This window comes from Acartia tonsa, chromosome 6, assembly GCF_053477335.1.
Source record: "Acartia tonsa isolate MP-2025a chromosome 6, ASM5347733v1, whole genome shotgun sequence".
NCBI classification, from domain to species: Eukaryota; Metazoa; Arthropoda; class Copepoda; order Calanoida; family Acartiidae; genus Acartia; species Acartia tonsa.
The window spans coordinates 28,738,425-28,753,296 of NC_137265.1; the positions used below are offsets into that span (position 1 = coordinate 28,738,425).

A 14,872-nucleotide genomic window follows, 5' to 3' on the forward strand; every position below is an offset into this window, starting at 1 on the left:
AATGGAATGTTATGTACATTTCAAGTTTCTTAATAAAATACTTTGCATTGAAGCCCAGTTGTATGGGCATGAGAATACAAATTTCCTTTTAATTTTTCTTTGAAAAAAGTAATACACATCATAAAACAATAGTATTAATTCACATAAACTCATCGATATTAATTAAATCTTTTAAAGTTTTAGAAGATTTTGTATTAATATTTTTGATAAATACAAGTGATAGTCTGCTTCAATAAATCCATGCATATTCTATGTAAATAAACATAATGCAAAACATTTCTTTTCCCACTTATCTTTTTACCTTTCCACACACCTTTTATATTCCCTTCATCACCCACAAAAAAATCTTAAGGATTGAGCCATCAATCTGGAGAGAGATATTGTGAAAATACAATATGCCCAGCTTCATGGGTGAATAAATATTCTTTTCTCCCAATATTATTCAAGAATAAAAAGATATTGTGGTAGTGAAGACAGTATTGTGCTGAATATTTGTTTGTTTTGACTTAATAATATCATTATTTTTAAAAAGTAATCTAACCCCTTTAATACTCAGTATATTTGATATCATATCCTACAGAAAAGCATTGTCTTCACCAGATATATATTTTGGAATCAAAAGACTATTTTCCTCACAAGCCAAAAAATTACCCCGATAAAGTATTTTCATTTGTCTGTTTCAATATTTTCTTTCAACATAAACTTGTAGATTTTCTATGTTGAATATATTCAATATTCATCCTCGTAAATGTGGGAAATAAGATTTATTTGTAGAATATTTTACAATATTTGTGCATTGAAAAAAATTAGTTAATTAAAATGGACTTTTACATTCATTGTCAAAAATTTCCAGCAAATTTTGAAACTAAATCTGTGTGTTTGAGGTTGGTCCAGCCAGCCACTAGCAAATGATTAAGTTTGAATGTTTCTCTAGGGAGACATTACTGACACCTTGTTAGCTAAAATTAAAAGTGTGCCTGCTGTAAAAACACAAAGGTTTAAAATAAGAGAAATTACTTAATTTAACTTAAATATATTTTTAGTGTAACAATGCATCCTGTTGATTGCAAAATATTTCAATGAAACTAAATTTCAATCAATCTTAGGGATGACTTAATAAAAAAGTCTAAAATCATTGCATATTGTACAATGTTAAGAAATATGATCGAATTGACAAATAAAATGATGGTTTATAAATTAATCTTACCCACAGTTAGGATTTTGGTTGCAGGTAGTTATTAAGGGTAAGAAATATGTGAGTATCAAATAGCACTAGATAAATGGTAGGATTTCAAAAATATTTAAATTGAAATAAACATGTACAGCATGACCCTCAAAAAAGTATTTTTAAGCATCTGCAGCCCTTATTTCTCAATGAATTATTAAAAAATGCATATGTCCTTGTTCTCTATAGTATTCCACGTAAGTAGATATTAAAATATTTTTTTTACCTCCATTAACACCGGAGATTTTTAGTGCTAAAGTTTTGAAAAAGTGACTGAGGAAAAAGTAACTTTTAACATGAAACGACTTTTTTAGCAAAATTAAGCTAGAAATCCTTTTATTTTTGTTACTAGCAGAAACTTTATACAAAAATGAAATAAAAAATTTAGTTTTTGAGTAAAAAGCATTTTTTTACACATATTTTTTGAGTCTTTTTAGTTTAATGATATTTTGAAAAACTTACTTATTAGGCAAAATTGTTTAAAAAACCAAATAAATCTCTATGAATATAGCAGGAAAATTGTTTTTGTTTCACAATCCTAACTTTAATAACAAAAAAGTTATAAAGAAAATAAAATTAGAACATAATGATTTTTTAGTCTAAAAAGCTTAATTTACCCCCTATTAAATAATTGAGATGTCAGAAAAGTAGGCGGAGCAACTGTCATAATTAATCCTTTTTTATAAATAAGGGTTAATAAATAACCTAAAAGAAGTTGTATCAACTTTTTTGCTTTTTATTTAAGATAGCTAGCCGGTTCTTTCAGTAAGTAGTAGATGTAAAATTTTTCATAGAATTCAGATATGCAATCGGTTTTTTTGTAGACCTCTTATTTTTTAAGTAATTTAAGTTTTTTAAAAAAATAATTAAGTCGGTTTTAAGGTACTAAAACGCAACAAAATAAAAGAAGAAAATGGCCAGTATGAACAAAAATAGTAAGATCTTTAATTTGACACCTTACTTTTAAAATTCTGTTGAGTAATTATTGAAAAAATCTATTTTTTTAACCTAAGTTTAATAAAAACTTTAGACCTAAATATTTTCTCAAACAGACATAAAAAACATGGGTTCATATATACCTTTAGAATCAGAAAAATATTACGAATCTATTCTAAGCAAAATTGAAAAAGTTTTATAAAACTATTACAAAAAAAATAAGTTTATTTTAAGAATCATAATTTTCGGCTTTAAAGGGTTAGCTTGAACCAAACCTGAACTAAACCTAAACAAAAGACAATGCAATGTAGCAGATATTTTTTAAACACAAGAAACAATAATGTATTTTTAACTGCATTGTTTTGAAGTTTATAAACAGACTGATGCATATTTGTTCATAATTTTTCATTCTTTACATGTTCTTTAATATCACAATATTTATTGTAGTATCTATTGTATATATTGTATGAACGTTCTCCTTTTTTTCTGGCAATTCTATAGGTTAATTTTATAGTTTAAGCTTCCCGATTCGTCAATTTTTGAGATTTGTGATTGGCTAGTTTAGTAGTTACAATTCTTAAAATAAACTTTTTATTTTTTTCTATTTTTTATTACAATTTTTTTAAACTTTTTCAATTTCGCTTAGAATGGATTCATATTATTTTTCTCATTCTAATGGTATATATGAACCCATATTTTTTATGTCTGTATGAGAAAATATTTAGGTTTAATGTTTTGATTAAACCGAGGTTAAAAAAATAGATTTTTTCATCAATTACTCAACAGAATTTTAAAAGTAAGGTGTCAAATTAAAGATCTTACTATTTTTGTTCATACTGGCTATTTTCTTCTTTTATTTTGTTGCGTTTTAGTACCTTAAAACCGACTTAATTATTTTTTTTTAAAAATTTAAATTACTTAAAAAATAAGAGGTCTACAAAAAAACCGATTGCATATCTGAATTCTATGAAAATTTTTACATCTACTACTTACTGAAAGAACCGGCTAGCTATCTTAAATAAAAAGCAAAAAAGTTGATACAACTTCTTTGCAAATAATCAATTCATTCAGTAGTATTTTTTGCCATTAAAAATTTATATTTTTTGGTGGAATAAAAAAAAAATATTTAGTTAACTTGTTTTTCTTTGTGTCTCATTATTCAGTTGCCAGAAAAACATAATATAACCATCCAAAAAATAAGAGAAACAAAAAAAAATTCTTTTTCTCAGTCACTTTTTCAAAACTTTAGCTCTAAAAATCTCCGGTGTTAATGGAGGTAAAAAAAATATTTTTATATCTACTTACGTGGAATACTATGGAGAACAAGGACATATGCATTTTTTAATAATTCATTGAGAAATAAGGGCTGCAGATGCTTAAAAATACTTTTTTGAGGGTCATGCTGTACATGCAATGCAAGCTTGTTAAATCTTAACCTGAAAATAAAAAATCTTGAAATTGAGGCACAAAGTAAAAGTGGTATAAATAAATGTGGCTATAAAATCAGTCTCAGCCGCTCAAATCTTCACTCCAGGCTTTATATTATTCTTGTACAAAAAATTTGCTTTGAGACGGGGGAATTCAAACATCATCAAGCATCAAACATAAGGTTTTTGGGTTTAACAATTTTAGAAGGAAAACGTGAAAAATTTGTTTGAAAGGTTTACTTATATTCCTATGACAACTCCTTGGCCTTTTTAGAAACCTCAAGTTATCTCTTTGTTAAAACACACAAAATAAACATTTACTGTAAAAAAGAAATTCACAAAAAAGAAAATCAGGATCAATCCCCTCAATAGTATCAGGAACATAAACATTAATTAAAGCAAACAGACCATTGAAACCATTTACCCACCCAGTCTGGAGAAAATATATATTTTCTATTTGGAGAGAAAAGAGGGAAAAAGTGAAAAAGGATAAAGGTTAAGCATTGGGGCGTGCACAGGAAAGGAGGGATAAGTAGATTAACAAAATTTTTAAGAAGAATATCATATTGATAAAAGTTCTTTAATCTTAAGATTCTCCAAAATGTTAGTTGTCATCCTTGTTACACATCTTAATTATTGTGTAAGATATTATCAGCTTATTATTGCTTTGCTTCTTTGGGATATAATTTTCTTCGTTAGTAGCGCAGCTACTTTATGAATAGTTTGATATTGCCTATTCCTTGTTGCCTGGTCATTGAGGAGTGTTGCCATTCCAGCCAATATAATAACCATTAACTAAATGAAGGCTCTCTATGGCTACAATGGCGTGCATACAGTGTGCCAATTTATTTTCAGTGGCAAACCAGGGATTAAAGGTGCATTCAATCCAAGTTGCCAGGTTTCAAACCTGTATTTATTTTACCATTGGACAAAATTAAAAACACTAGCTTACAATGGTCATAAGGACATCAAATTGAAATATTTTATTTATAATTTAAATACTTTTTATGAGGTTCAATATAAGTCAGGTTAAATTAAAATATAAACAAATAGTTATGTTTTTGTAAAGTAGCTTTGGTACAAAACTAAAATTAGACAAGTATACTTAAAGACATTTGATACTTGATCATAAATCCATGCCCAGCTTATGAACATGTAATGTCAAAAAAACAAAATCACAGCTAACTAATGAGCAGCATTTGTCAAAATTTTATTTTTCATTGAAAGGCATAGATATTTTTTTTCTTTATTATTTCACCTGTTTTGGACATTTTTTATAACCTTATTGGTATAATGTTATTCAATCTCTTGTTATCTTAACTCTTAGTGTGTATAAAAAGGATTTACATAAGGGATATTTTTCTAGTGTTATTGTTTTTCACATATTGTCAGGGATGCAGGGATAGGACTATTGTCAAGAAATTATTCCTCCTCACTCTCCAGTTTTATGCAAATTATGTCTTAGTTTTTAAATCTGTGGGGGAAAATGATTTTTATTGTTCATTGCCTCTCTCTCTCCCCTAAGAATCTATTTTTATTTTCTAATAAGATCACAAAATAAGTGGTATCAGAATGTTTTTCTGAATGTAAAACATATAGCTGGAACTTTGCCTAAAGTGCCAGTTTAAAAAAGTAGATTCGTAGTAATAAGAAAGAATAGGGATTTGATAAATGGAATTGATTCAACTCATCCTACAAAAATGAAACTGCTAAATCAAAGGGGGGGGGGGGGGGGGAAGTTCTGACACATTTGCGTAAACAGTGAGTATAGGCTTTATCTTTGGACTGAGAATATAGGTTATTTGGGATAAAATCATTCTTATATGATGAATTTCCCCCAGATTTAAGATTTTTTGGATAGGCCTCCAGGTTCCGGAGCTCCAGGCCTCCAGGTGGTCTCTGTACAGGTAAAAATTAAAAATAAGATTTTTTGTTGAAGAGTTAGAGATTAACTTATAAAACAAAATATGCTTCTTTTTGATTGTTATTCACATATTTGAAGAAAAAACATACATATTTTGTCTCATAAGCTGACATCTCACTCTTAAAAAATTTTTTTTTTTCATTTTTACCTATACAGAGACCACTGGAGCTCCGGAACCTGGAGGCCTATCCAAAAAATCTTAAATCTGGGGGAAATCCATCCTATAAGAATGATTTTATCCTTAATAACCTATCCTCTCAGTCCAAAAATAAAGCCTATACTCACTGTTTACGCAAATGTGTCAGAACTTCCCCCCCCCTTGGTCCAGTTGTTTATAAGATCTTTCTGGACATAAAGACATTGTAAAAATTCATGCAGTAAAACAGAACAATTTGATAAGTTTTCAATTGCTAGGAAAGTATTCATATCTAGTAGTGCCACAACTATTTTTCCTTTATATTACTTTTTTTTCTGAAAGCTTTTTTATGAAAAAGTTGACTAAAGATTCTGACTAATCAATTTTTCTTTTGTCCCAAGATTTGGTTTTCCACGAATAAGAGAGAGAAAGAGGGAGAGTTCAATGGTAAAGGGATAGATGAATAGATAATAAATGAAGAAAGCCTTTTCATGAACAATCCCCAAATTGGACCAATACACATTATTGTTTTGAAACAATAAACAATATTTTAAAAGTTTTCTCGGATCATTTGGGATTGAATAATTTGTCATGTGAAATTATTCAAACAAAAATCTTCGTCTGCTATAAAATTCCTCCTTAAGGTGGACGTATTATTGTGTCTGAATGATCATCTGCGGTAATACCTATAGATCAAAAAAAATTTCTGAGCAAATCTAATGGTATCTTGTAATGTGCGAGGGGAAAAAAGGATGTAGATGTACTGACTTTACTTAAAGGATCTTTAAAAGAAAGTAAAGTATAAAAAAGGTTTACAATTTAGGATGGTTTTTGTTGTATGTTAAAATCTGTTAATTACATTAGGCATTTGAATAAATATAAAGAATTAATGTCAGCCAGATTGGGTAAACCCCTAGTTATATAGAACTAATATTGTAAACTTGTTGTCCAAATCAAAATTGAACATGACATATTTTTTCTAGTTGTCCTGTAAAAAGTTTTAGTTTGTATTTCTGTATATGACACACATCTCAGACTTTCCACGGGTTCCACAAAAATGATGATAACACTAGACATAGAGTCCAACAAGGACCAATTTATCTATGACAGTATAGCATAAGGCAACTACAAACACCGCCTTTTGACAGAAACTTTATATTTTCTTTTTAGTTATGTCCATGCTAACACAATGGTTTATAGGTGGATTTTATAGCCATTTTCCTCCGACAGAAAGAGGACTACAAAAAAACCATATTTTAAGTGCTTATTTAGGTTACCTTTGTTATGTATCACTAGCCAATTCATACCTACAATTGACGTTTTTGTCGTATTTTCGAATATTTTTGGGACTTTTGACATTAGACAGAGAGAAAGAGGAATATTTTTACGCTACCAAACACAGATGTTGGTAATAGAATAATATTCTTAATAAACTGGGACTTAGAGAGATAAAAAAATGGCGATAAAATGTACATCCTCAATGATGATATAGAAAAATACCCCCATCTGTAAATTATAATTAGTATTTGAAATGTTTTGACTTAACTTACGAACCAACCAATCAAAATTCGATTAAAGTCCCCCAAGTTGATAAGTCAACAAATAAAAACGTTATTGTAAACCTTCTGAAATATTATTTTGTCCCCCAAAAATAATATTTATTCCATAGTGGATAGTGTCAAAGTTCTAGTTAATCTAAAAGTTAACAAACTGTTGTTTCTTCTTCGTGTAATTCACACTTTTTTTCTTCACAAAGATTTCTTGGTTTAAAAACTTTTTTAAAAAGTTGTTAGGTTTTGTTTTAGAGCAATAACATCAGAGATAAAAGGATAAGTATTTGAATCTAATTCTACTTTAGCTTGCTGTAATGGTTATCAAAAAAGGAAATAAAAATATATTTAAAATATTGTCAGAAAAATTAATAATAGCCAAGCCACCTAAGAATATAATGCTATTTTTAATTACCAATATAGATAAAATTGTATTGTACCGTACTTTTTTTTTACATATTTCTTTATTCCGTGAAAATAACAAGGATATGACAAATTACTGCAATAATTACATTTTTCGTGCATTTTTTGCAACAAAACTTTCGTTTTTCAATGTATTTTTAAAAATACTAAAGTATTTAAGTTATTTTTCCCTTATATATTTTAACACAACATTTATGTAACAGACCTTTTAGAACTTTTATTGAAGCGTCAATATAATTAAATTAGGTATCTATGGATTATTGTACCTAAATTAAACAGGAATCGTACAACTAATATTTGTCTGTCCTTCCGTATTTTGTAAATTTCTTAAAAATGCTTGTTTTTGCTGCGCATTTTGTTAAATTGTTAACATATATTTTTTAGTTTTACAAAGATTTATTTATTTTCGTTTCAGTGTACCTGGAGCTTGGTCACCAGTTGCCATCGCCGTCGACTGGATATCCAGCAACCTTTACGTTGTGGACAACCTGGGCCAGAAAATTGACATTCTGACCCTGGAGGGTGATTATCACACGATTGTGTTGTCCTCCAACCTAACCAGCCCAACTGATATTGCTCTGGATCCACGAGTGGGTCTCATGTTCATAACTGATAACAACCGTATCCTGCGCGCGCACATGGATGGCTCCCAGGTGAAGACCCTTGTGGATGACGCAGTGTACAAGGCTAGCGGCGTGACGGTCGACATGGAGACCAGCCGCATCTTCTGGTCCGACATACTTCTGGATTACATCGAGACTGTTGACTATAACGGAGAGAACAGGGTCAACATTGTGCGGGGCTCGAAACAGGTGCCCTCACCCTACCACTTGACCATATTTGAGCGCAGCGTGTTCTGGACTGACCACACCAGGTTTGGCGTCATCAAGGTGGATAAATTCTTGGGCAAGGATACAATCTCTAGTATCTACGATGGAAAGGTAAGCATTTTTTCTTAAAGTAGCGCAGATGATTGAAATGTGTTCGTAGTTTGATCTAATATTATCAGCTATTAACAAAGATTGTGGTTGAAATTTCTTTTGGCAAAGACATTATTCAAACATGAGAAAGTAAAATACGATAAATGCTCCAAGGGCAGAATTTCACAAATGGGAAGTGAAGAAAATTATATTTGTGTTTATTGTTCTTTCCCTGTACACTGATATATTATGCTAAATCATGGGGAAATAAAATATTCAAATTCCTTTTCATCTAAAATAGATTTTTATATGCCCCTCTCTTTTATTTTAAAAAGGACTGTTATGTTTTTGAATAGCTGTAAAAAATTTAAAATCTAAAAGTAAACTTTTATACCTATGGAAATTATATTTTGATGTTAAGTTTAAAACAAACAAAAAAACAAATGGTCTTACAGTTATTATACTTGTGTGTGTGTTAATGTATAATGTACTGGTCTTTACAGGCACGTAAAACTATTCTTGTCGTTTTTTTTTACTATCCTAGCCCTAAAAAGGGGGGGGGGGACAAACAATTTGGCGCGAAATTGTGAAGTTTTCTTGGCGGCGAGGCAATAAAAATATCAAATTTCAATACCAGAGCTTAGCTTTGAAATATGGCAACCAATATTAAGGATGTGCTTTCATCTCCGCAAATTGTCATATCCAAAAATTCGCAAAAAGACATAATAATAATACCAGAAATTATTATGGAAATTCACTGTTTTATGGGACTAAACGAAAGGCAAGAGGTTTTGCTTTAAAAATAATTCGCAGTTCTGATGTGTCTAAGTTTGCGGATGTAATGGTCAACCTATTTAGTTTTATATTTTCTCCGATAATATTCGAGGAACCAGGAACTTCGGGGATAGGCAAACTGAAATTTTTTTTCAACAACAAGACTCGTTATTCTGATAGATTTGCTATTTGTCTGAAGCTTAATAACTGCTGAACCGACAGGGTTTTCTATTTTGAGTATGCTTCACATAGGTCATGTGATGGTTTTAGGCTATTTTAATCGTAGATTTAATTCTTTAGAGGATATTAAAATTTTTAAAATCTTAAACTACTTAAAAGTTTGATCGAATAATCCTAATATTTTCAGTCTCACTCGACCACGAAGGACCTGAACAGTATCAAGGTTGTGCACGAGCTGATGCAGCCCATCACCAACAATCCCTGTGCTAAGAGCAACGGAGACTGCGAGCATATGTGCATTCTCACCGCTAAGGTAATCAGCATTTTTGGGTAATGGAAAGAAAACGAAGTTGCGGGTTTCGTCACATTTTCACAGTAGCCTTTGAAATGTTATTTTAGGTTAGGAAAGTGTTAATTATTGCCCCTAAGGGTTAGAGCCCCCCGCAGGGGCTAGAAATAGGAGAAAAGCTACTGTGAAAAATGCGACGAAACACGAAACTTCGTTTTCTTTCCATGATCCGCATTTTTTATTGCAATCCATTTGGTGTATTATGAGTTTTTAACAATTTTTTATCAATGCTTCCTAAAACCTATTTTGTTAAGTGTGATTAATGTATAACAGTTAGGGAGTTGAATCCATTTTTATAGAAGCAGAAATATAATCTATGATTATGGTTTGGACCCTCTAAAACTGTAATCTACCCTTCCACTTTCCCCTCTCTTGGTGAAGATATCTTCAACGCCGATACGATTTTTGAAATATAAGATTCCACTTTTGTCTCTCTTGTTGAAGATATCTTCACCAAGAGAGGCAAAAGTGGAATCTTAAATTTCAAATATCGTATCGGCGTTAAAGATATCTTCACCAAGAGAGGGGAAAGCGGAATCTTACATTTCAAAAATCGTATCGGCGTTGAAGATATCTTCACCAAGAGAGGGGAAAGTAGAATCTTACATTTCAAAAATCGTATCGGCGTTGAAGATATCTTCACCAAGAGAGGGGAAAGTGGAAAGGTAGATTACAGTTTTAGAGGGTCCAAACCATAATCATAGATTATATTTCTGCTTCTATAAAAATGGATTCAACTCCCTAACTGTATAATGTTTAAAAGTATTTTGAAGCTAAATAGTAAAAACATATGGTTATGTTTATTACATGTTAATTTAATTCAGACTGAAGAAGAAGGGACCGGACTTGGATATAAATGTGCTTGCAAGATTGGATACAAGCTTAGCAAGTAAGTATATTGTTTTCCATTGACCTATCCCCAAAAAAGTGATACAAACCTATAGGTCAGAATAAAAATTAAGGATATTTTAGTGTTTTTTCTTGTATAATTGATCTTATTTCATATAAATTTTCGATTTTAAGTGTTTAATTTCAACAATTCAATAACTATGCTTGGTGAAAGTTAAAAAGATTATTTAAAGACAATATAAGTGGTTTAAATAATTTTTCATCAATCTTTCCTTACATTTCTTTTTGTGCTTAGTTTTTTTTCCAAGGGGGTATGTCGACTTTGTAGCCTTTCATAAAATCAGATATTTATTTAAAATTGGCATGTTGACATACCAACAACACAAAAGTCTACCAAGGTTCAATGCCAAGTTAGCCTTGTAGATGCACTTTTTCTTCTTAAATTGAATATTTAATTGCTACCTCGTTAAAAGAGTTTAATTTAATTCTTGGAATGGAAGTCTTAATCGTCATGTGCCTTTTAAACTTAAATAAATTACCCCCTTCCCCCCAACCTACATTAATTTTTTCCTTTAGGAATGTTAAATAGCATTTTGCTATTTAATTTTCAATACTTAGTGATTTTGAACTATGTTCAATGTTCATAAGCTTATTAGTATTTGAATGTGTTATTTTAGTAGACTAATGTATATTTTAAGTAAATTGTTGGGTGGGGATCTTGTGATTATTCATTTACCTAAAGTGTAACTTTTATTTTCATGTGTATTTTTAGTATCTTTTTAACTAACAAATCCTTAAAATAATCATTTTGTTAAGTAGCCAAACTATTTATATTATAGTATATAAAACAATCTTCCGAAGTGGGTGGGGTTAAGTGCTCTGAAAATGAAATTAAGGATACTGCAACCTAATGGTTTAACTGTTTCCTCTTTAACTGGACTCAATAAGAAGAATCGTTGCCATTTTTCTTCTCAAAAATGCAAGATGAATTAAAACTTTATTTTGAAAATTTAAACTAAGGCTACGATTGTGTAACAATGAATGATCCTGTAATAAAAAATGCCAGGAAAAAAATGGGAGGTTTGGGGGGGGGGGGGGTTGTACATTGAAAAAATTGCAATGCCAAACATACAGTCGGAATAAAAGATCAAATGATAATAGCTCAAGAGAATCTCAAATAAAAATAAAAAGCTGATATCTTATAGAAGCTTAGATAATTGCTTTTACATATAGAAATAAATTAATCAATTTAGAGTTAAGAAAGGACATACAGACATAATAATGGCTCGTTGGTTGTAAACAAAAAGACAGATGGACGGATAAATAAATGTTTTTTGAATCGCTACGCTACCACACCATACAATATATGAGTGTTAAAATTTTATTAATCACATCGTTAATTTTAAGTGCTACTATGCTAAGTAATATTAAAATCAATAAAAAATATTGTAAAAACGAGTATTTACTTTATTTAATCATTTATTATATAAAGCAAATATAAAAAGTACTTTTACAACTACTTGTATATTGTATAAGTTTTTTTACTGACAAAATTGTATGAAAAATATAATATTTATGCTTTATTATCATTTTAAATTCCTATTTCTATTAAATTTACTCTTTATCTTTATGTTCTTTTTATTTTATGATTTTATTCATGAATTATTCAAAATTCTGCTTCAAATTCAAAGTTATTGGTTGAAGTTAGGATTTTTTTTTTTATAGTTTTGACTACTCTCTTTTGTTTCTTTGCTGTGTCCTTCTAAAAATGAAGCTTGTGTTAATGACTCAATCCTGTAGATAAAATAGTAAAAATAGAAGTCATGCTAATAATACAACCTGTATTAATAACTTTGAGTTAAATCTTGTAGGTAAAATAACCCATTAAGAACCTCGGATAAGTTATACTAAAAATACAACCTGTATTAATAACCTTGTTTTATATCCTGAAAGTCCTACATAATGTAATCTGTACAAATATCCTTACAAAGTCCTACAAGCAATACAACCTGTAATAATATTAATAACCTTGGTTTAAGATCTGTATGTTATATACCCCCGTAAGAAACTTGTCATATGAATAATACAACCTCTATTAATAACCTTGAGTTAAATTCTTTAGTTGAAATAGACAAAGACTAAACTACTACCAATACAACGTGTATTAATAACCTTGGTTTTTATCCTGTATGTGTAATACCCTATGAAGATACTTGGAAGTCTTCCTATTATTGCAACCTGTATTAATAACCTTGGGTTAAATTCTGTAGATAAAATAGCCTAGGAAAGAACTTTGCTAAGTCCTACTAACAATGCAACATGAATTAATAACCTTGGTTTAAATTCTGTATGTGTAAAACCTTAGAAAGGAACTTAGACAAGTCCTACTAATAAACCAACCTGTATTAATAACCTTGAGTTAAATCTCAAATTTAGTCATACTAATAATACAACATGTATTAAAAACTTTGGTCAAATCCTGTATGTGTAATGACCCAGGAAGAAACTTGGCTAATTAAGTCCTACTAATAATTCAACCTGTATTAATAACCTTGAGTTAAATCTCAAATTTAGTCATACTAATAATACAACATGTATTAAAAATTGTATGTGTAATATCCCTGCCAAGTCCTGCTAACAATGCAACATGAATTAATACTTTTGGTTTAAATCCTTTATGTGTAAAACCTTAGAAAGAAACTTAGCTAAGTCCTACTAATAAACCAACCTGTATTATTAACCTTGAGTTAAATCTTAAATTTAGTCATACTAATAATCAACATGTATTAAAAACTTTGGTCAAATCCTGTATGTGTAATGACCCAGGGAGAAAACTGCCAAGTCCTGCTAACAATGCATTCTGTATTAATAACCTTGGTTTAAATCCTGTATGTGTAATACCCCAGGGAGAAACCTGCCAAGTCCTGCTAACAATGCATTCTGTATTAATAACCTTGGTTTAAATCCTGTTTGTGTAATATCCCAGAAAGAAACTTGGCTAAGTCCTACTAATAATTCAACCTGTATTAACAACCTTGGTTTAAATCCTGTATGTGTAATACCCCAGGGAGAAAATACAATAATCTAGCATTATCATATTTATGATAACATTACTACAACTAGAAACAGAATTTCAGAAATGCAGGGAAATGTAAGTGGTAGATAAGGATAAATTTCATGTTTTACTTCATTTGAAATACTTTTTACCTAATATGGGACTATATTTTGCACTATTTTTTATTAACAGTTTATTGTTCTACAATACCTATCATTTTATTTAATCAAAATTTATCTTGAAATTGCTAAACTTGTTTTGAACATAACTGACTTTTTTTCAATGCTTAGATTTTAAGCTTTTTTACATTTCGTATATTTCTGAAATAATATAGAGAAATATTCTCTTTTATCTAGAGTACTGCATACATACATACATACATACTAGGGATACAGGGATAAGATAATGGAGTATAATTCGTTAAGATTTTTTTTAAATAGAACACTTTGAATTACCCAATCTTTGGATTAAAATGATTGACACAGTTTGGAATACCTAATCAATACCTCCAAAAATTTGAAGTAAATGAATGAGAGACTATGTGTTTTAAAGCTTTGGGAACCAGTATAATTTACATTTTAAATTTCCCTCGTTTCAAAGAACCAAGGCATTCCCCATTTTAATAACTTTAGAAGTAGAAAATCCTTTATCCATGATTCTACACAATAAGTACACAGTTGCAAAATAGAACATATTTTGAGAATTTAAGCCTCTTTATAAACAAATTTGTCCGTCAGTACTTGTTATATAGATCTGCTACGCTCCTTAGAATGAGACAAATCTGTATGATGGATTAAAAGAGAGAAGGATAAGATAGAACTTAGTTTTGTTTCCTAAGGTTGAAAGGATTGGTACTTTTTTAAGGGTTTTAATAGCACATTTACTTTATGGACTTTGTAAAAAAAACAATACGTTTGACTGGCAGTTACATATTGATAGATCAAAAATAATAGGATTACCTAAAACGACTTAAAATTACATGAATAACAGAGATCTTAAAGGAATAGACAATAAATGATATATTGATTATATCCCAAATGATGATAACAAAATTACCATTTCTGAATTATTAATATAATATATTTTCAAAATAGAATTTTATTAATAGATTTTTATCATTTTAA

At 29.7% G+C, this 14,872-nt stretch overlaps 1 protein-coding gene across 8 annotated transcripts in view; it reads left to right on the forward strand.

Moving 5' to 3' along the window:
* Window positions 1–14,872, forward strand: part of mgl (low-density lipoprotein receptor-related protein megalin) — a 254,385-nt gene that overhangs the window by 141,219 nt on the left and 98,294 nt on the right. For all 8 annotated transcript variants that reach the window (XM_080164265.1, XM_080164262.1, XM_080164264.1 and 5 more), the window contains 3 exons: window positions 8,037–8,562; window positions 9,683–9,808; window positions 10,669–10,733. In XM_080164265.1, coding sequence (XP_080020391.1) covers window positions 8,037–8,562; window positions 9,683–9,808; window positions 10,669–10,733 — 717 coding nt within the window. The remainder of the gene's footprint in view (window positions 1–8,036; window positions 8,563–9,682; window positions 9,809–10,668; window positions 10,734–14,872) is intronic.